Source organism: Coptis chinensis, chromosome 6, assembly GCF_015680905.1.
Source record: "Coptis chinensis isolate HL-2020 chromosome 6, ASM1568090v1, whole genome shotgun sequence".
In the NCBI taxonomy this organism is placed as follows: domain Eukaryota; kingdom Viridiplantae; phylum Streptophyta; class Magnoliopsida; order Ranunculales; family Ranunculaceae; genus Coptis; species Coptis chinensis.
This window is the reverse complement of record NC_141461.1, coordinates 42,112,275-42,132,531: the sequence shown is the minus strand read 5'-3', so window position 1 is coordinate 42,132,531 and position 20,257 is coordinate 42,112,275. Positions and strand designations below refer to the sequence as shown.

The 20,257-nt window shown below is 41.5% G+C and overlaps 2 protein-coding genes and 1 long non-coding RNA gene across 3 annotated transcripts in view; 2 read left to right on the top strand and 1 right to left on the bottom strand.

The window, feature by feature from the left end:
- The window catches only part of LOC147493032 (uncharacterized), a 70,878-nt gene that overhangs the window by 46,299 nt on the left and 4,322 nt on the right, over positions 1 to 20,257 (bottom strand). The window contains exon 2 of the long non-coding RNA XR_015200221.1: positions 12,382 to 19,660. This is a non-coding gene — a long non-coding RNA (uncharacterized LOC147493032). The remainder of the gene's footprint in view (positions 1 to 12,381; positions 19,661 to 20,257) is intronic.
- LOC147493034 (fructose-bisphosphate aldolase 1, chloroplastic-like) lies at positions 13,599 to 15,698 on the top strand. The gene is made up of 6 exons (XM_086569291.1): positions 13,599 to 13,769; positions 14,035 to 14,304; positions 14,429 to 14,538; positions 14,666 to 14,756; positions 14,847 to 15,116; positions 15,200 to 15,698. The coding sequence occupies exons 1-6, from the start codon at positions 13,599 to 13,601 to the stop codon at positions 15,476 to 15,478; spliced, it is 1,191 nt and encodes a 396-aa protein (XP_086425417.1). The 3' UTR covers positions 15,479 to 15,698.
- Positions 17,253 to 19,395, top strand: LOC147493033 (fructose-bisphosphate aldolase 1, chloroplastic). The gene is made up of 6 exons (XM_086569290.1): positions 17,253 to 17,423; positions 17,680 to 17,949; positions 18,079 to 18,188; positions 18,313 to 18,403; positions 18,494 to 18,763; positions 18,858 to 19,395. The coding sequence occupies exons 1-6, from the start codon at positions 17,253 to 17,255 to the stop codon at positions 19,134 to 19,136; spliced, it is 1,191 nt and encodes a 396-aa protein (XP_086425416.1). The 3' UTR covers positions 19,137 to 19,395.

Sequence of the window (20,257 nt, the reverse complement as noted above, 5' to 3'; positions counted from 1 at the left end):
GCGAATCACCAAGATAGCACACAAGGTGGATCTACACTTCATAATGGCCTGGAGCAAATAAGGAAAGTCAGCTCAAACATCTATAAGTAAATAGAGATGAACTACATAAGGCTTTATTCAAGTTTTACCCATAGAAACTTGATCGTAGGCAACTCTTGTCCCAAGGAGAGTGCGACCATTTCCAACCATCCACAATATCGGTCGTGAACCCAAAACACAAACATCTACATTGGCGTCATCTGCGCGGTTCGTTTCCTTAAGAAAAAACACACTCTTTTCAAGCTCGAAAACCGGTAAGAAAACCACCATGGACCCCTCACTTCAGATGTTAGCGGTCGGATGAAGACGCCTCGAGGCCCCTTTATCCGCGTTACAACAAGAAAACCAAGCGATCGCGGGCAAGCCACCTCCAGCGCCAACAACGGCACTCTCGGGCGCAATGGAGAACCATCGCCGTCCGCAGCCCTCACCACCACCAATCAAAGGTTAGAAGACTTACGCACAAAGATTGGAGAGTCGAACGACAAGACAAAGCGCGATCGGATCGCTCGAGAAGATACTCCGGACATACAAGGCATCACCATTCACAACTGAAATCGAGGGACAAAGCAACCTCCTTCAGAGTTCATCCAACCAAAGTTCTCGGGCAGACGGTAGCTCATGTCGAGGGCCGCGTAGCTTCGTTTCAACCCGGACTCCCACACTCTACGGCACTCTACAGAGTGCGACTACGAAGTGCAAGCTCTTTCTAGCCAGCTAGAAGAAAGGCGGGCTTTAGAATAGTTCTACATGTTCACTCGACTTAATCCCGGCCAACCCGACAAGCTAGCCGAGGCGTTAAGCGGCGAGTTAAATCCCAACAAGGAAGAAACAAGCCGACTGGACTCCTTGTTTCAACTAAAGCAAGCACATGGCGAGACGATCCACGTTTTCCTAGGACGTTTCAAAAAGGAGCTCCTCTTAATGGAGCCAGGCTTAAAGGATAGTTTTGCAACTTCTGCATTCACCAACGTTCTCTTGGATGACTCCGACCTAGCAAGATCTCGATCGCAACAAACCGAGCAGCTTTTTAGGCGACACGTATCCGCGAAATTGACAAAATACATCAAGTACAAAGAGTGGTGGCCAAGCCTGAGGGCAAAGAAGTTCTCGCATGATAAGCAACAAGCGAGAACCCAAAGAAAACAAACACTACTCGGGCAAAGAACAACAACAACAACAACAACAACAAAGGGCTCGGGACAACTCCCACAAGCCCTCTTTACACAAAAGGGAATTCTCCAACTTCTCTGGGGCCGAGCGGATCACGAAGAAAATATATATAGCACCATACTTCAAAACCCAACATCAACAAGGTGATCACCATACCAAAACGTCCATATTGCCATTTTCACAAGCTCCACCACCATGACACCAATGAATGTTGGAGCCCGAAGCACTACCTCCAGACTTAATCGAGGAGGGCAAATTGAAAGAGTTCCTACCGAGGAAAGCAACCTCGGGCATAAACTGGATGTGTGCCACGCGTATGCGGGGAGCATCCCCGAGCGACGCGATAATTGAAAGCGAGGAGCGGAACAATCCGGCGATCTAAATCTCCGGGTCGGTCGAGGCCTGACAGGGAGACAACACTTCTCCGACCCACGGCGAGGAAAAAGTAATCAACATGATTCGGACACCTCGATAGACGAAAACATCAGTCGAGAAAAACAGGACGGGTAGAAGCGCTACAAAGAAATCTATCACCTCTCCCACAAAGTTGAAGTCATCACTCCTACCCGGCTCTCGGCGGCGACTCCATAGAATTCCGCGGAGGAGGACGATCTAGCCAAGGTGTGCCTACCCACAATAATGCCCTAGTAGTGCCGCGTCAAAATCAAAGGGTGGGCCGATCAAAGAGTCCTCATCGATCCGGTAGCTCTTGAGACATACTTTTCTATCAAACATACAAGGACATGCACTTGCGGACTTCGGTGATAATAGAATCAAATGCACCGCTCTATGGTTCAATCCGAGATTGCACATATGCCATTGGAGGCGTCATCTACCGGTCTCCATTGGAGAAAAGGAGGACATGGTCAAAATTTCAACACCAAGCCAGGTGATGATCGATGTCAAGTCGTCTACACTACCATTCTAGGATGTCGATGGATTCACATGATCTAAGCAATTCCATCAACCTACACGAGTCCTGCGATTCCCCGGACCACGAGGCATCATAGAGCTCCAAAGCAACCAACTAGAAGCCCACCGATGCAATCACATCAGCATAACAACCCACCCGAGCCTCGGTGCGTTGAAAGCAAGGGCGTCCCAAAGAAACAAGATCCTCAAGCTTCCAGCCCTCCACCGTGCAACAGGATACAAGTTCAAAGGGAAACAAGCACAAATAGAACCGGGGAGAAAAAGTCGATTTGGGCACAAATGATGACCCAAAGTTCATCTATGTCGGGACGAAAAAGTCTCGCTTTGCTTGCTTTGCTTATGGTATATATACCCCAAACTTCGAGGAGCGATGATAAGAGCCCAAAACTGTAGTTTAACCCCTTAACAATATTGCTTTTTAGACCAATTATGTGATTAATAAATAAGAGTTAGTGTTGTTTACGTACTTTTATGTATTTCAGCCATTGGAGTCAATTATGTGCAGAAATGTGTCCCTTTTGCGAGATAAAGGAACAAAGGTTGGTTGCTAAGAAGTTCTATGATTAAAGGCTAAGATTCAAGGAGAAAAAGCCTTTTTAAAGCCCGGTCAAAGTTGAAAAGTCAAAATCAACGCGGGCAGAAATAGCGCATAAAAGTCAACAGAACTTCCAAAAGTTGTATCTTTGGACTCAGACCTCGGAATTGGGCCTACCATATGTCAAAACGACCGGCTCAAAAAGAGCTTTCTAATGGTCTAAGCCTTGACCCAATCAGAAGAGCAAAAGTGGACAAAAGTATGTTGCAATAATTTCCAATGAGAGAAACCCCTTTTGGACGGAAGTAATCAAGTTATGGGCTCGATTTTATGGCCCAAAAACATGGTTCTAAAGCCCATGCACGAATTTGTAGACCTAGCCCTCTTCTATATAAAGAGGACTAAGCATCACTCTAAAATATGTAGTTAGTTATCCATAAATTTAGATTATACTTAATTAATTAGTCAAGATTACTTAGTTTTAATACAATTTTTGAATCATTAGACTCTTTTTCATTAAATTAAATAAAATGAATTTTACATTTCTTCAAGATGTCTTCTTCTTATTCATTTATTAAGGATAGTTTGATGAATCGAAGCTAAAACCTCCATTAGAGGGTTTAAAGGAAGCTTCGATGAAAACTTGATTGTGTTAGCGTAGAAATAGTTGTAATAATCTATTCCACTCTAGAAAGTAGTTAATTCGCCATGAGAATGGGTTTAAATTGCTTCACATGCTAATTATTAGTTGGCAGAGATTGTCATGAATAATTAGAGATTAGAAAAAGCCAATCTTTATATGAAAACATAAAGATTAGAATTACAACAAATCTATGTTAGTTTATTAAGTTTAATTCAAGTGGAATCAAATCCCCATAATTCCTTCCCATATTCACATCGTAGTATTGAATTGCCATAGTTTAAATTATAACATCTAAATTAGTTAAATCACCGTCTTAGCATAATTTCATTTCATTACTATCTTCGATTTTGTTAGAATTACATAAACTAGAAAACGTTACATCTAAACGAGCTAAGAAGCGGAACAAATTCTCTACTCGATAATATTTTGATTCACGAGAGTAGAACTTTGATCATATAGCGTAAACATCATTTAGTTTTACTTATTCATATCATAACTAGTTAAGAGTAGGTAAAACTATCATTTTTATAGTTATCAAGCAACTTGTCAAATTTTTATCTCTCAATAAAGATGTTTTTGCTTGGTGGTATATCGATATGCCGGGAATCGACCCTCGAATTAAAACACCACAAATTGAATGTCAATCCAAATGTAAAGCCTATCAAACAGCGACCTAGAAAACTTGCACTCAAATTTCAAAATCCATCAATAAAGAAATAGAAAAGCTCAAAAATATTGGTTTCATCGGTGAAGTCGAATACCGCACTGGCTAGCTAACATCGTAGCCGTTCTCAATAAGAACAGCCCCGAAATGCGACTCTACATAGACTTCACCAAGCGTCAACAAGCATTGCCCCGGACAACTTCCCCACGCCAAGAATTGACATCTTGGTAGATCAAACTTGTAGTCCACGAACTCCTATCGTTCATGGATGCATCACGGTGGATACAATCAAATACCACTTGCGGAGGAAGACCAAAAAAAGGCGTCCTTCATAACCCGAATAGGGAGCGTTACGCTTCAACGCGTCCTACCATTAGGCTTGAAGAAAGAAGCGGTAGCGACCTACCAAAAGACTGGTCACAAAGATGTTCAAAGACTTGGCCGGGCGACACTATGGAAGTTTATATAGGCGATATGGTAGTCAAAGCGAAAAGGCTAAAGATCACATTTCCCACTACGGGGAAGCCTTTGAAAGATCTGCGCCAAAACAAAATGAAGCTCAACCCGGCAAAATGTGTCTTTGGGGTAGCTTCGAAATTCCTAGGATACCTCGTTTCCGCAAAGGCACATCGAAACCGAGAGCGGTCTGAGCTCTCCTCGAGATGCGAGCCAACTTCAAATAACAAATCTACAAGTTATCTGGCATGGTCTCAACCCTTAACAGATTCATCTCACATGCATCTAACAAGTGCAGACCATTCCTACAAATACTAAAAAAGGGTGCAACATTCATATGGACAGACGAATGCCACAAAGCTTTTAACGACTTGAAAGCTTACCTGTCAACTCCGCTCGTCCTGTCCAAACCAACTAAAAGAGAGACACTGGGGCTTTACCTTGCAACTACCGACTTCGCTATCAGCTCGGTTCTCTTTCGCGAACACGAAGGAATCGAAAAGCCAGTCTACTTCACCAGCAAGATGTTAGCAGATTTAGAAAAGCATTACTCTCCAATGGAGAAAACGATGTTGTCTTTGTTGTACTTAGCTCGAAAGTTCCAACCTTACTTCCAAGCTCATAGCATCAAAGTCATCACAGGTGTACCAATCAAACAGGTCTTGAGTTCTAGCAACAAAACAACCCGCATGGCCAAATGGGCTGAAGAACTCGGCGAGCACCACATCGACTTCGTTCCCAGAATGTTTCGAAAAGGACATGTCATTGCTGATTTCTTGGTAGACTTCCCGTCGAAGATGTCAAACTCGGGAACCCGAGCCAATCACTTCATTTCATCAACCAAACACCCCAAACACATAACACCTCTACATAGATAGAGGCATGCAACAATAGTGGTAGTGGGTGGGGGGCTTGTTAACTTCACGGAAAAAACACATTTACAAAAGTTAATCAAGATCAACTTTGCAACATCCAACAATGAAGCCGTCTGAAGCATTAATCACAAAGCCTCCACATGGCACAATGCTAAAGTCTAGAAGCTCAAAGCTCATAGTGACTCCACGACTAATCGTCAAACAAATCACCAAAGAGTATGTAACAAAGCGGAGCAAATCTTGCCAAATACACTAAGGTTGTCAATGACATCATCATTTCGTTCAAAACATTCTCATTGGAACATATTCCTCAAAGGGACCAATGGACATCACCGAACGACCCTAGCTTTCTTAGCCTCGAAGACACAAGAAACATGTCCAACCACAGTCTACATTGACATCCTAGAGAGGCCCGCATGCGAGTAAGAAAGTGTCAACAGCCTCACAGACTTTTAGCCATCATCCAAAGAAGAGATCACTTAATCTTAGATGGGCCCATTTCTGCGGTTCATCCTACATGGGGAGCTCAGTGAGAAGAAAAAATGCTTCGTGCCATAAAGTTCGAGCTCCCGGATACACCGTAATCAACAGACAATTGTTCCCCAAATCCACAGGAGGACCTCACCTAAGGTGCATAACTCCACTCGAAGGCCAGCTCATCTTTGACGAGATTCACAAAGGCGAATGTGGCAACCATGCAGGAGCAAGATCTACGGTTCACAAAGCAATCGACCAAAGGGTATTATTGGCGGGCATTCATATCAAGGCAAAGACATATGTTCTCAAATGCCACCAATGTTAAACATTTAGACCTGACCATCCGAGTCCAAGCCCCATACGAGAGTTGATCAACATAGCCAACCCATGGCCCTTCCATATGTGGGGCTAGACATCATGGGACCATTCATCCCACAAAAAAAAATAGGACTCAAATCGTCTTAGCGACCACAGATTACTTCACCAAATGGATGGAAGCAATCCCACTAGTCCAAGTCAAAAAGAAGTCCACATCATCAACTTCATATGGACCAATATCATCACAAGATTTGGTCTCCCCACACTCTTGTCATGAATTAACCGAACTCGATTTGCTGGCTCACAAGTCAAGGCATTTTACTTGCAAAAATGGTGCATCATTCAAGCATTTTCTACACCTAGATATGCACAACGATGGTCAAGCGAGGCTACCAATAAAGCAATCAAGGAAAATCTCCAAAAGAAGCCGGAGAGCAAGAAAAGCCAATGGCGGACAACTCAACAACATTCTATGGGCATACGGAACAACGGCCCGAGCCGGTTACCAATGAATCTCCTTTCACACTTTACTTGAACGAGGCGGTCATACCATCAAAACTCACAATCCACAACCACACATTTCGACATCGTCAAATCGGGAGAAAATGACACCATCTTGGCAAAAAGTCGATCTCTTAGAAGAGAAGGAAACGGTACCAATATCCCTAGCTCGGTACCACCAAACAATCCAATGATCTTATAACAAGAAGGTCATCCCAAGATCTTTCAAGGCCGGGCGACCTAGTCCTCAAAAGACTCTAGCTCGGTAAGCTCGACCCAACATGGAAAGGCCCCTACATCGTTGACAAAATCGTTGGAAATGGAGCATATTGGATCAAAACTCAACTTCGGTGATATGCTTCCCGACCTTGGAATCTGACTCTCCTCGAAACGATTTTATTATCAATAATTTTTCTCCAAGTGTATCAGTCAATATGAATAAAATTTCATCAACATTTCAAGTACAAATGTCATCTATTGCATTACATGAGTACCATACATCTCACACTACGCAATCCGACCTAGGATGTCACAATGTCAGGTCATACATCAAAGACGGAGTCAAAAATGACTCAACTACAATTACCACGCAGTGGTTAATTATCAATCAATCCAACCCAAGGTCCCCCAAAAGGACCCTAAATCAATTTAACACCAACGCCAGGGTTAAGCATGATTCAACTGTAAATTTTATGCAATTATTAGTCAAATTCAAACATATGGGACCCCAAAGGACCCACAATCAACATAAGGCCTTTGAACAAGGTTAAGCTTGGCTCAACTATAACTACAAATCAAAGGCTAGTTATCGGTCAATTGGAGTTCCCCAAAAGGAATCGACCCAATCTAACACACAAAGGAAACCTAGGTGATTACTATAATCATCTAGCCAGGTTGTGAGTCAAACAATTATGACCTTCGAACATTAGACGATCTACCATAGCCCAACAAATCATCAAGACTACTACTATGCAGCACAGGTCGTCATACAACGAATCAAAACAGCAATAAGGCAATCACATCCATGCAAAAATTCAAACACAATCTCAACAAGTAAGTAATTTAAATATTTCTACTTATATACAAATTTGGTTAGATACTAGAGGCCCCCAGGTTATCCTGAGCAAACGACCTCAGTACCCCCATCAAAAATCAAAATTGTCAATATCAATTATCAGTATCAAACACAACAAGTAAAAAAATATATAGTTCATCCATCATCAAAACAACTGACAAGAAAAGCAAGATCAATTGACACAAGGAAGATTCTCCACATTCAAAGGATCCAGTTGGCAGCCCTCTTCACCAACAGAGTTGTTGGCCGGATCACCACTTGCATCCAACACTTCGGGAGCAACATCTTCAGTGGGCTAAGCAGCAGGAGCAGCACCCAGGTCGACTGGTAGATCAGGTCGTCTACTAGCATCTACAACAGCACTATCCACAGCTATTGTTGCAGCCCCACTTTCGACCGACCTCTTGAGGGTTTTGTATTTACGTTCTAGTTCCATGAAGTCATCCACTAGAACATAAACATCCCCACTCTCTACCAAATTGACCAGGTCGTTGTATTTTTTTAGCTCTTTTAGCAACGTCCTGTGCTCGCTTGCTCTCATTAACCTAATGCTGAACCTCCACCCTAGAAGCATCAAGTGTTGGTTGCAGCAAGGCCACCTTCCCAGCCATATCCCTGACTTGCGACCTCAGCCCCGTCACTTCAGCCCTCTCCACCTCCTGCACAGCCACCAACTTGTCATAAGCCTCCTTGGTCGCATCCAACTCCTTCTTGTATAGATCGGAGATGGTGGCCATCTCCCTCAGCTTCTTGTACATGACCAGAACCTGACAAAACCAACAAAATGAGTCAGATCAAAAAGATACTAACAAAGCACAAACAGAGATCGGATGGACACTTACGAAGCACAAGAAGTGATCCATATCTCTGGGTTTGCCCCGGATCCTTCCGGTCTCCAGTGGAGCCCTGTCCCCATCGAGCTGACACTTCTCCGGCCAAAAATGAAAACTTGAAACTACAATCAAGTTCTTCACCCGGCTTGGTCAACCAATCAACAGTTAGTGTAATGTAACCCACCACCCGATCCAAGACATCATCAACACTCTTCTCACTTGGGGCGCGCTCCCGACCCCCGCATTTTTAGGCGGCGGGCTCATTCTCACTAGCCTTTTTTCTTTGCCCCCGGCATCGTGAAAGCTCCTTCATATCCGCTCTTCTTCAATGGAGCCCAACCTCTGAAGAAAACGACCTCCCCGGTACTAGGTCGTTCCTCGGTTCAGTCCGATTCGGGGACTTCTTTACCCCCTCGGTCTCAACCACCTCGGGCCCTCTTGGTGAGGCCTCCTCCGAAAAGTTACATCACCACTACCACCAAGATTCTCCCACCGCGTGACCCGACCACCATCACCCACTTCCGGGCGTTTGGATCGCGAGCGCTCACGAAGCTCTAAGCTGTCGCCCCTGCAAGCGGAACAACTATCGGCGGCTCCTCGACCATTCTCACTCAAGAACCGGGTGCTCTCATTTAGCTCTCCTTCTCTATCTCACGGTCCAGAGCTAGAATCGAGAGATATCAAGAACAAGCTTACAAGCCGCTTTTCTTCATTCGGCTTTCTTCTTGTTAATCTTCACACCACCACACTTCTTAAAGTAGTAGGCAACCTCCCCAAGATAGCTCGTTTCTCCTCCCAACTCGAACAAGCAAAACTTTTCTATAACGCGTCAAGGCGAGGGGGCGACCCCAAATGGAAACCTCGCACAAAAGGAAACAAAATATCATAACATACAACATATCAAACCACCAAAGATTTACATACAACCTACAAAATAGTTACCTACCGACCCACTTTCTGGAGGGGTATTCAGCTCACACCCGGAGGGGGTGTAATTACCACAACCAACAATGGCCTCGCCCCGTTCCTCTTTACTCAACCCCACAATCACAGTAGACTTCCCCCTTATGACCTGTAAACTACAGTTCATTGCAGACGATCTCTTCACAGAAAAATGCTCCAACACATCCCCTAAGAGGATATTATAACCCCATTCATTCAATAAATCCAACACATGGAAAATCCTCCAACTATTCCCTACGAACTGGCATGGGGCTTTTTCATAATAGTTCAAAACCTCAATAGTAAGACGGGAAAATAGCAACCTCATCCCAGGCTTCAACTGCCCATAACAAACCACCACTCCCCCATCCCGAAGAACATAATCATTGTTATATATCCTCCTCTCCTCACTTTCAAGTCGGACTCTACCCACCAAACTCCTCCTCCGAAAGAAGAATAACAACCTCTAGACCTGGACTCCACCTCCTCGGTTATCGTCTCTAATAGAAGGCGGCGGCGGTGACTCCACTACAAGCCCTAACTTCAACATCTTCTTAAACTACGGTTCTCTCTCCTCCGGGTCAATCTCCACTTCACCACTTCAAACTATCACGGTCTTAGACATTGCAAAAACAATATAAACGAAAGATCAAATTTTTTAGATCAAGAACACGCGTAAAGGCGAAAGGTTGGAAAAGTTTTTCTTTCTTTAAGCTCTGCTTTTCTTGACTCTGGCGATAGAATGAAAATGAGAAGCCACCAAGAAACTCTAAACCCTTCCGGTTTGCACAAAACCTCGAGAATAGAAAAATGTTTCATATTCCCAAAAACACAATCATAACTTCGCCCAAACCGCCCGATTTTGGGGCTCATGGTCATATCCAACTGTTCCCACACATTTTTCCAAAATACAAAAACACATCATCTGGGACATATGTTAAAAGCTTTGTTTTAACTTTTAGTTTCACACCACTTTGTCCAAGCGGTTGAGTAAAACAAAAAGGGGTTATGTATGTAAAACCACATTTTTGGGCTTTGATATGAGTTGGGCCATTACTTCTAATAATAGGCCTAAGGTGAATTTCTAGCATGCAATAGAACCCACGGGATTAAGGGGGGATTGGGGCTGGAAAATAGAGACACGGTATGGGGTTTTCTCTCTCGGTCTCCCTCTTTCGAATTTGGGGGGGATTCATCTCATTCTTCCTAATTAGCAAACCAAGGTTACCAAGGAGGTTAATAAATCATCTTGTTCATCGCACTTTGAGTTTAGTATCCCCATTTATTTGAGGAAAATCAGTTATGATGTCATTGATTGGAGCTATTATCTATGGTGGAGGAATAGCCAACCAAAGATGGGTCGCTGGAATTCGATACCAAGAGTGCTAAATGCAAGTACATCTACCCCTCCTCTTCACTAGTTTAAGTGAATGTTTGTAGTTTGAGTAGAAATCATAGTTTATGTGAAAATTGGACTTTCTATCATGTGTATATGTTCCCTTACTCTCTCCTCACTACGAATTGCATGTTTAGTGTAGCAATTATCTTCTAAAGATTGTTAGTATGATGTGATCACTCCCTATGACTCTTCTAGCAAATTGGAATGGTTTTGTATCATTATTTGTGGTATTTGATGTTATTATATATTGGGAGTTGGAGCTGTAACCTTGTACTCCAGGAGGTACATACACTTTCGAGTAAACCTTGTTCGCGAGAAATCTAGATATGTCATGCAATTTAACTTTTAATAATTTTGTAAAGCTTGATAAAATGGTTCATTTGTAATGCTTGTATGGAATATTTGTGTGTTTTATGGTGTGATCCTAATGGGCGTTGTATTTGATGAATGAATGGAGTTTTGAGTGTTGTCCCGCGGTAAAAACGATCCTTTTTGCTAGATGTTGCATGGTAAAAGCGAGGTTTGTCCTACACTTAATTAATTAGCAATAATACTTTCTTGGTTTTACACACTAGTGCTCTTATTCCATATATAATGCTTCTTTATCAGAGATAGTATCCAATGGCAGAGAGAAGGGCGTACTTGATAATGTCTTATGTGTTTGGTATGGTTAGTATTGAACTATTTAATTCTAATGTTGAACTGTCGAACTTTAAGGCTCTGTTTGGCAGTAACAACTTATGCTGTACTAGGTGGTACTTAGCCAAATTTGGAGTATCCAATTCTCGTGGTTCATGTCCCAGAGATGATCAATAACACAAGTTGTTTGGTTCTTGCCTACTCTTCCTCAAAACTTATTGCACCAGAAACACACAAAATAATCATGAAAAACTTCAAATAGAAAACCCAATACAATGTAATCTTAAAACATATTGTTAATCAAACTCCCAAATTAATATACCAAAACAACCACATATATATTTCTATTTTCTTGAAAGAAATTTACAAAGAAATATTACATAAACTTCTTTAGTAGCAACAATTTGGAAATCATAAAAATCAAGTGGGTTTCATTTTGTATCTTCAAAATGGAGAAAATCAAGAGATGATATGAGTAGAGATGTTCAAATTTGAGAAAATAGAGATTTTGTGTGATGAAAAACGCTGGGTTTTGCTTTGAGATATTGCACTTTTTCTTTTGTTTAAGTAAGAGAAACAAGGTGTGGAGGAAGATGGGGGGGAATAAATTGTTGAAGTGGTGAAGAAGAAGAGAATGCGGTGTGTTTTTTCTCATTTTTTTTTTTTTATTTGTCGGTCCTTTTCTTATTTAGTATGATGTAGATTGAAATCCAACCTTTTCCAATGGATACCGTTATTCATACTTTTGTGGTTGGGCCAACCAACTAGTAGCTTAAGGTCTACAGGCTTGGGCTCAAAAAATAGGAACCAAACATAAAAATCGGGATAGTGCACCCTAACCCATGAATGGGTTGGGCAATACAGGCTACCAAACAGGGCCTTAAAGTGTTTTGAATGGGGCAGCGTTGAATGACTTAATGATGGAATAAAGGAGGCATCAAGAAAGAAAAAGTACGCAACAACATTGATTGGGGAACCCACAAAGAAGTTTCATGAAAGGAGAACACTAAAACAACTTCCATAAAAAGGTGACGGTGTAAGCTAATTCCATTTGTCTGGGTCGTGTTTTATGTTTTTCTGAATCTAATTATTTATCATAATCAAAACCTTCTTACAGTAGTACTGAGTGGAACATACCAACATGGTGTATGAAATGGGATTTGAGAATTTTTTTGTCTGCGAGGATTACAGTGGTGCGACCATGCATAGTAGAAATATTTCATGATGGAGAAATTTGCAAACTTTGCAGCAATTATATTGGGGTTATATTGCAACGTTTTGGCTTCATTATTCTGGTGGTTTTCGGGGTGTATTTTCTACCAGGTGCAGGTGTCCTTCCAAGTGTTTGTTCATTAACGTAACTAATTCAAGTTGAATTTATTTATTAGAATTATGATGGTTAAACTTGTCTGGCGATCGTCAATCTACCTTCCCAATTTCCCATGAAGACCCAAGACTGAGCGTAGAATCTCCGCACAGCTGAAGTGTACGTGCAACCTAGGAGCGCCACATTCTAATCGTCACTGAGCTTATAATAGGACATCAGCACTCTGATTTTAACGTAATTAATTGGTTGTGGGGTCAACATTACAAGTGAATAAGTGAAGGTGTCAATTCGATGTTGGGGTGAGCTCTGTACCGTCCATAGGGCTATTAACATATGATTATACCCTACCTCTAATCAAGGTAAGATCACAACCTCACATTCATTCAAGAATCTTTGCAGAAACTCCAAATTTGATTTCTCGTAGACAGTCTTATTTTTGTCTATTTCCATCAATTTAACAGTTAACACCAAAACGTTGCAACTCCGCACTTTTATGTTTTTGGTTTTGCAAATTTTGAAAAACAGAACTGGTATTTTTTTTTGTCTTTCAATTCTTAACGTGAGGGTACTTTCTCCCTATCCACCACGTAGTCAAGTGCCATTTCATCCATATATGGCAATCAATGATTGGTATACAACTTTCAGCCTCAAAAGTTACATCTTTTAACAAACTATACAGTACTATAAGTAAAATGATAAGAGAAAGATTGGCTGCTAAAGAGTGGCACAGAGAGCTTGTGAAGCTTTGGCAATCTATCTTAAGTGAAAAATGGCATCAGCTTCTCTATTCAAGGCGTCTGCTGTTGTCGAAAAGTCAGAATGGGTAAAGGGACAGACTCTTCCACAGCCAACGACTTCTGTTGTTAGATGCACCCCTGTTGCTCGTTCAGCTGTCACCATTCGTGCTGGTCCTTACGCCGATGAGCTTGTTAAAACAGCGGTATGTTAAGCTTCACATCATTTTACGCGTAAACATGCATGAACATTTTAGTCTCCTGCTTATTAGTCCTTTGATAGGAGACCAACAACAATTGTGGACATTTTAGTAATCAGTCTCTTAAATACAATTTAGCTTAAATAAGTCAGGGCAAGGTAATAAACGAATAGGATGCTTACAAGTTACAACAGTAATCTGAGCTCAAACTTTAAGGAAAAGTTAGTTCAATGGACACTTATGTAGGTTATTTGCCCCTTAATACATACAGAAATCTGTGGCATCTCCTGGTCGTGGAATCTTGGCCATGGATGAGTCAAACGCAACTTGTGGAAAGCGTCTAGCCTCAATTGGACTAGAGAACACTGAAGCCAACCGCCAGGCATACAGGACCCTCCTTGTCAGTGCTCCTGGCCTTGGCAACTACATCTCCGGTGCTATCCTCTTTGAGGAGACACTATACCAGTCTACTGTTGATGGTAAGAAGATCGTTGACGTCCTTGTTGAGCAGAACATTGTTCCTGGTATCAAGACTGACAAGGTGAGGCAGTAGTCCTAATGGAAGAAATTGTTAGTACTTTGTCCTCTGAGCTACTTGTTCCTTTTGCACTAGATTCCTGTAGTTAAGTTACATTAACATCTTTGTTGGATTATGCTTACAACAGGGTCTAGTCCCCTTGGCTGGTTCAAATGATGAATCATGGTGCCAGGGTCTCGATGGTCTTGCTTCTCGAAGTGCTGCTTACTACCAGCAGGGAGCTCGTTTTTGCAAATGGTAAAACATAAGCAAACATCTTGTGAAATCAATAAACTATTTATATGTGGAGTTCTTTATTTGAATGCGACGATTAGGGTAAGGCCTAGCTAATAATTGAAATGAATCGGTTTCAATGGAACAACAGGCGTACTGTTGTGAGCATCCCCAATGGTCCATCAGCACTGGCAGTGAAAGAAGCAGCTTGGGGTCTTGCTCGATATGCTGCCATTTCTCAAGTAAGCAAAATATGTCAAAGAAATTATGTAACTACGTCCAACCTTCTGCATATCGTTACTTGAATTAACTTCTTGGGAGTGATGTTGCAGGACAACGGGTTGGTTCCAATTGTAGAGCCAGAGATCTTGCTTGACGGTGAACACAGGATTGACAGGACATTTGAAGTTGCCCAACAGGTCTGGGCCGAGGTCTTCTTCTACCTAGCACAGAACAATGTCCTGTTTGAAGGCATTCTCCTAAAGCCAAGCATGGTTACTCCTGGAGCTGAGTGCAAAGAGAGGGCCACACCTGAAAAGGTTGCTGAGTACACCCTCAATCTTCTCAAAAGAAGAATCCCTCCAGCGGTCCCTGGAATTATGGCAAGTTTTAGGATTAATGCTCATCTCTTAGTTTTATTTGTTACTAAAGTTTTTACTAAATTGTAAACTAGTTGAACAAGCAGTTTTTGTCTGGTGGGCAATCTGAAGTCGAAGCAACCCTGAACCTGAATGCGATGAACCAATCTCCTAACCCATGGCATGTGTCGTTCTCATATGCAAGAGCTCTTCAAAACACTTGCCTCAAGACATGGGGAGGACTTCCCGAGAACGTAAAGGCAGCTCAAGAAGCCCTGCTAACCCGTGCCAAAGCGAACTCTTTGGCTCAGCTTGGAAAATACACTGGAGAGGGAGAGTCTGCGGAGTCCAAGGAAGGGATGTTCGTTAAGGGCTACACTTACTAAGTATCTCTTTGGAACCTTATGATGACGATGAACATGATGAAGTAATTGAGGAATGCTCTCCCAATCTTATGCTTAAAGCCATAGGGACTATATTTGTTCATTACTTGTGTACTTTTAGCCAATAAATATATCTCTTCCAGGTGAGGTTAGTCAGTAGTGTTTGTATGTAACATATGACATTATGCTTCAACTAATTCATATTGCATTTACACGCCTTAAATTGTTGCTTCTTGAAGAGTCTGATAAATTGTATGGCTGATGCTTAATAGAGATGTAGCTACTTCCCTTCATGGTTGTCTGTCTACATTCCTGTGAATGTCCAAATGACTTATTAAGTTATTATGTACGTTAGTCTGCAAAACACTGGCCTTGAGTTCAAGTCTGCAAGACTTGAATCCCTACCTATACTCATCATGCATTAATTTTCTCTATATATAAACCGAATATAAACTTAGCTTGAGCACATCCATGGATCATGGATGTAACACCATGACCTGCAACTCATGCTCCTTCTGGATGAATCTGCATCCTTGATGTTGAAATTCATTTCAAAACGATCAACATGGATGTCAGTAAATTTTGATTATTAAGTTTAAAAGTTACTCTTCGAAATTTCTATTCCACAAAAGTTTCCTTCTGTATATTCAGCAGCATTCAAAGTTGTACATAACTAGTAAGAATATAAGTACGCTAAATTCATAAGCCTTTTGTACTTCAATCTGAGGCGGACACCAATTAACACTTATTATAATGCAAGTTAGAAATGAACAAGGAAGAAAGAAGTCATACATGGGGATGACCATAGCGCAATCAAAGATTTGATGCCAACCTGTAGCATAACCAGTATTTAGTAATTGAAAATAAATTAGTATCAAGGAGAAGTTTCAGAACCCAAGATATGGCTTCAAATGACTCTTTCCTTTAAGTTTGCTCGACTTGCTTCCCAACGTTCTTAGCTTGTCATGCTTCTTGAAAATGAGAACTAAGGCTATGTTTGGTTCACATATAGACTTGCAAGAAGGCAAACATGGCGGAGGGACTGCAAATGATTACTGAGCTTAGGCTATATTTGTTTCATAAGCTGCTGGATGCTGATGGTTTGGATGAAAATTAAAGTTCCGTGGCTGAAACATCTTCCGTTCACCACTTCTGGACGAGATCTAAATGCTGAATTTAGGCTTTTTAGCAACCTAATCAGCATTCAGAAGTTGCAACCATCTTGTTTGGCGAAAGAAGGGTAAGAACGTTTAATATTTGTTTGCTGGTTGAAGCAAACAAACAAGTTTATGAATGATGATCTATGGTCGCTAGTTTCTGGGGATGGTCCACTTCTGAACCTTGAAAATATAACTTCCAGGTCCAAGTAAAGTGATCAAGTGAATTTGATGACCTGATAAGCTATATATCGCCCAGATGGAAACAAAACCAAGTAGGAATACTCTAATGCTCCAATTTGAACTTTCAAAAGACAGTCTTATATTTCGGTTTTTATGGTTTTGCATAAATTAAAAAACCAACTGTTACATTGAGATTTTAAATTTTACATGGTGAGCAAACTCCACTGAATATCCACCACCCACAAAAAAAAAATGCCATTTCAGCAAAAGTTATCATCCATTTGGCAATTATTGGTTGGTCAAGAGTTTCCAGCCTCAAATATTACATCTTAACAGAATGTAGAACTATAAGTACAAAGATGAGATGACAAAGAGAGGCAGAGAAGAGCTTGTGAGGAAGATAAGGGAAGCACTAGCAATCTAAACTCAAGTGAGAAATGGCATCAGCTTCTCTCTTCAAAGCGTCTTCTGTTATCGACAAGTCAGAATGGGTGAAGGGTCAGACTCTTCGACAGACTTCAGCTAGCACTGTAAGATGCAGGGCTGCTGCTCCTTCAGCTCTCACCATTCGCGCTGGGCCTTATTACGATGAGCTTGTCAAAACTGCGGTATGTTTTACATGTAAACTTGCATCAACATTTAGTCTCCAGTTGGTTTCTCTTTCAATATGTAGGACCCCAATTACTGTCATCGTTGAAGTAATCGTCTATGTAAGTAGTGAAAATTGAGCTTCATGATTCAGTAGTTGGTATAAACCAGGATAAGATGCTTAGTACAGTACACCAAATAGAGCTCAAACTTGAGGAAACAATTATATAGTTCAATAAACACTAATGTAGGTTTATTTCCCCTTAAAACATACAGAAAACTGTGGCATCTCCTGGGCGTGGAATCTTGGCCATGGATGAGTCAAACGCAACTTGTGGAAAGCGTCTAGCCTCAATTGGACTAGAAAACACCGAGGCCAACCGCCAGGCATACAGAACACTCCTTGTCAGTGTTCCAGGCCTTGGCAACTACATCTCCGGTGCTATCCTCTTCGAGGAGACACTCTACCAGTCTACAGTTGATGGTAAGAAGATCGTTGACGTCCTCAATGAGCAGAACATTGTTCCTGGTATCAAGACTGACAAGGTGAGCCAGTAGTCATAATGGATGAAATTGTTAATTCGTTTTCCTCTAAGCTACATGTACCTCCTCAGCCTCAGTAGATGTTAGTAGTTAAATTACATTAACATCTTTTTTGGATCATGGTTACAACAGGGTCTAGTCCCCTTGGTTGGTTCAAATGATGAATCATGGTGCCAGGGTCTCGATGGTCTTGCTTCTCGAAGTGCTGCTTACTACCAGCAGGGAGCTCGGTTTTGTAAATGGTAAAACATAAGCAAACATCTTGCCAAATCAGTAAACTATTATATGTGAACTTATTTATTTGAACGCCGATGATTATGGTAACGCCTAGCTAATAATGGAAATAAATTGCTTTCAATGGAACAGGCGTACTGTTGTGAGCATCCCCAATGGTCCATCAGCACTGGCAGTAAAAGAAGCAGCTTGGGGTCTTGCTCGCTATGCTGCCATCTCTCAAGTAAGAAAAATATGTCAAAGAAATTACGTAACTACGTCCATCCTTCTGTATATCTTTACTTGAATTAACTTCTGGGACATGATGTTGCAGGACAACGGGTTGGTTCCAATTGTAGAGCCAGAGATCTTGCTTGACGGCGAACACGGGATTGACAGGACATTTGAAGTTGCCCAACAGGTCTGGGCCGAGGTCTTCTTCTACCTTGCACAGAACAATGTCCTGTTTGAAGGCATTCTCCTAAAGCCAAGCATGGTTACTCCTGGAGCTGAGTGCAAAGAGAGGGCCACACCTGAAAAGGTTGCTGAGTACACCCTCAATCTCCTCAAAAGAAGAATCCCTCCAGCGGTCCCTGGAATTATGGTAAGTTTTAGGATTAATATTCAATATTGTTCATATCTTAGTTTTATTTTCTACAAATTTGTTTACTAATTTGTTAAACTGGTTGAACAAGCAGTTTTTGTCTGGTGGGCAATCTGAAATTGAAGCAACCCTGAACCTGAACGCGATGAACCAAGCTCCTAACCCATGGCATGTGTCCTTCTCATATGCAAGAGCTCTTCAAAACACTTGCCTCAAGACATGGGGTGGACTTCCCGAGAACGTAAAGGTAGCTCAAGAAGCCCTGCTAACCCGTGCCAAAGCAAACTCTTTGGCTCAGCTTGGAAAATACACTGGAGAGGGAGAGTCCGAGGAGTCCAAGCAAGGAATGTTCGTTAAGGGCTACACTTACTAAGTAGTTCTACTGAAACTTAAGATGAAAATGGAATGATGAAGGAACTGAGGAATGCTCCTTTACAGTCTTATGCTTATAGCCATGGACTATTTTTGTTCATTACTTGTGTACTTTTTGCAAGTTAAAGGATTTCTTGGCGATGAGATTAGTCGGTTAGTGTTTTGATGTAACAATACTATCCTGCTTCAACTCATTTATTTTGCATGTAGCTTGGTACTTAATAAAGATGTAGCTAAGTTTACCAAAAAAAGAAGAAGAAGATGTAGCTAAGTAACTGCAATTTCACTGTTTCTGTGTTCAACTATCCATTAAAACGAGCTGCAGTATTAGTATGAACTCTGAAACATATACTACTACTCTTCAATCGATTTGTTTTGCATCTGGATACTTAACTTCCCCTTTCTCACAGCCTGTGAATTTCTCTTTTTAAAATTTATCATTTCATTTCTTTTCTCCTACTTCAGATGTATCCAACTCCACTTTCTCATCATCAACATTGGTAAAACATCTGTCAGCTGCAACTACTACACTGTTGAAGTATGTAGTGTCGGTCTCACACATTCTATAAGTGTGAGACCGTACCTTATTTAGCTTGTTGCTATTTAGGTTATTCCATCTCTAGGGTAAATATACTCTAAACCCTACCTTCTTCTTGTGCCTCCATCCTTTCTTCTTCTTCTTCTTCTACACACTCAATCCCTTTAACCTAACAAGCTAACCACCATATGTATCTCCTAGCATAAATAACATGGTATCGGAGCCGACTCTGTTTAGAGAATGCTAGGAGAGAGATCCTCAGTTCCAAGGTTCCAGTTTTAGTATTAGTTGGTGTCTTAGTATTGTTTCGCTTCCGCAATCTCTCGGTATTGATAAAGAGGAGACGTCTGTCTCGCAGTTTTGCATTTTGTATTCGTTTTCATCAAGTGAGTTTTTCTTCTCTTTACAATGACTGATGTTGTTCCAAAATCCGATGAATTCGGTAATACGTCTGTTTTCTCTGTTGGTATGACCTCTGTCAAATTGGAGGGTGTTGCCAATTACCTTCAATGGGCAGAGGCAGTTACTGTTTATCTTACTGGAAAAGGTAAGGAAAATCATTTGACAGATCCCCCAGATGATAA

Excerpts from the sequence above, each read along its gene's own strand:
- LOC147493034 (XM_086569291.1), top strand. The coding sequence starts at position 13,599 with ATGGCATCAGCTTCTCTATTCAAGGCGTCTGCTGTTGTCGAAAAGTCA. Across the intron at positions 14,305-14,428 it reads CTGGTATCAAGACTGACAAG|GGTCTAGTCCCCTTGGCTGG; the intron begins GTGAGGCAGTAG and ends TGCTTACAACAG. Across the intron at positions 14,539-14,665 it reads GGAGCTCGTTTTTGCAAATG|GCGTACTGTTGTGAGCATCC; the intron begins GTAAAACATAAG and ends ATGGAACAACAG.
- LOC147493033 (XM_086569290.1), top strand. The coding sequence starts at position 17,253 with ATGGCATCAGCTTCTCTCTTCAAAGCGTCTTCTGTTATCGACAAGTCA. Across the intron at positions 17,424-17,679 it reads ATGAGCTTGTCAAAACTGCG|AAAACTGTGGCATCTCCTGG; the intron begins GTATGTTTTACA and ends TAAAACATACAG. Across the intron at positions 18,189-18,312 it reads GGAGCTCGGTTTTGTAAATG|GCGTACTGTTGTGAGCATCC; the intron begins GTAAAACATAAG and ends TCAATGGAACAG.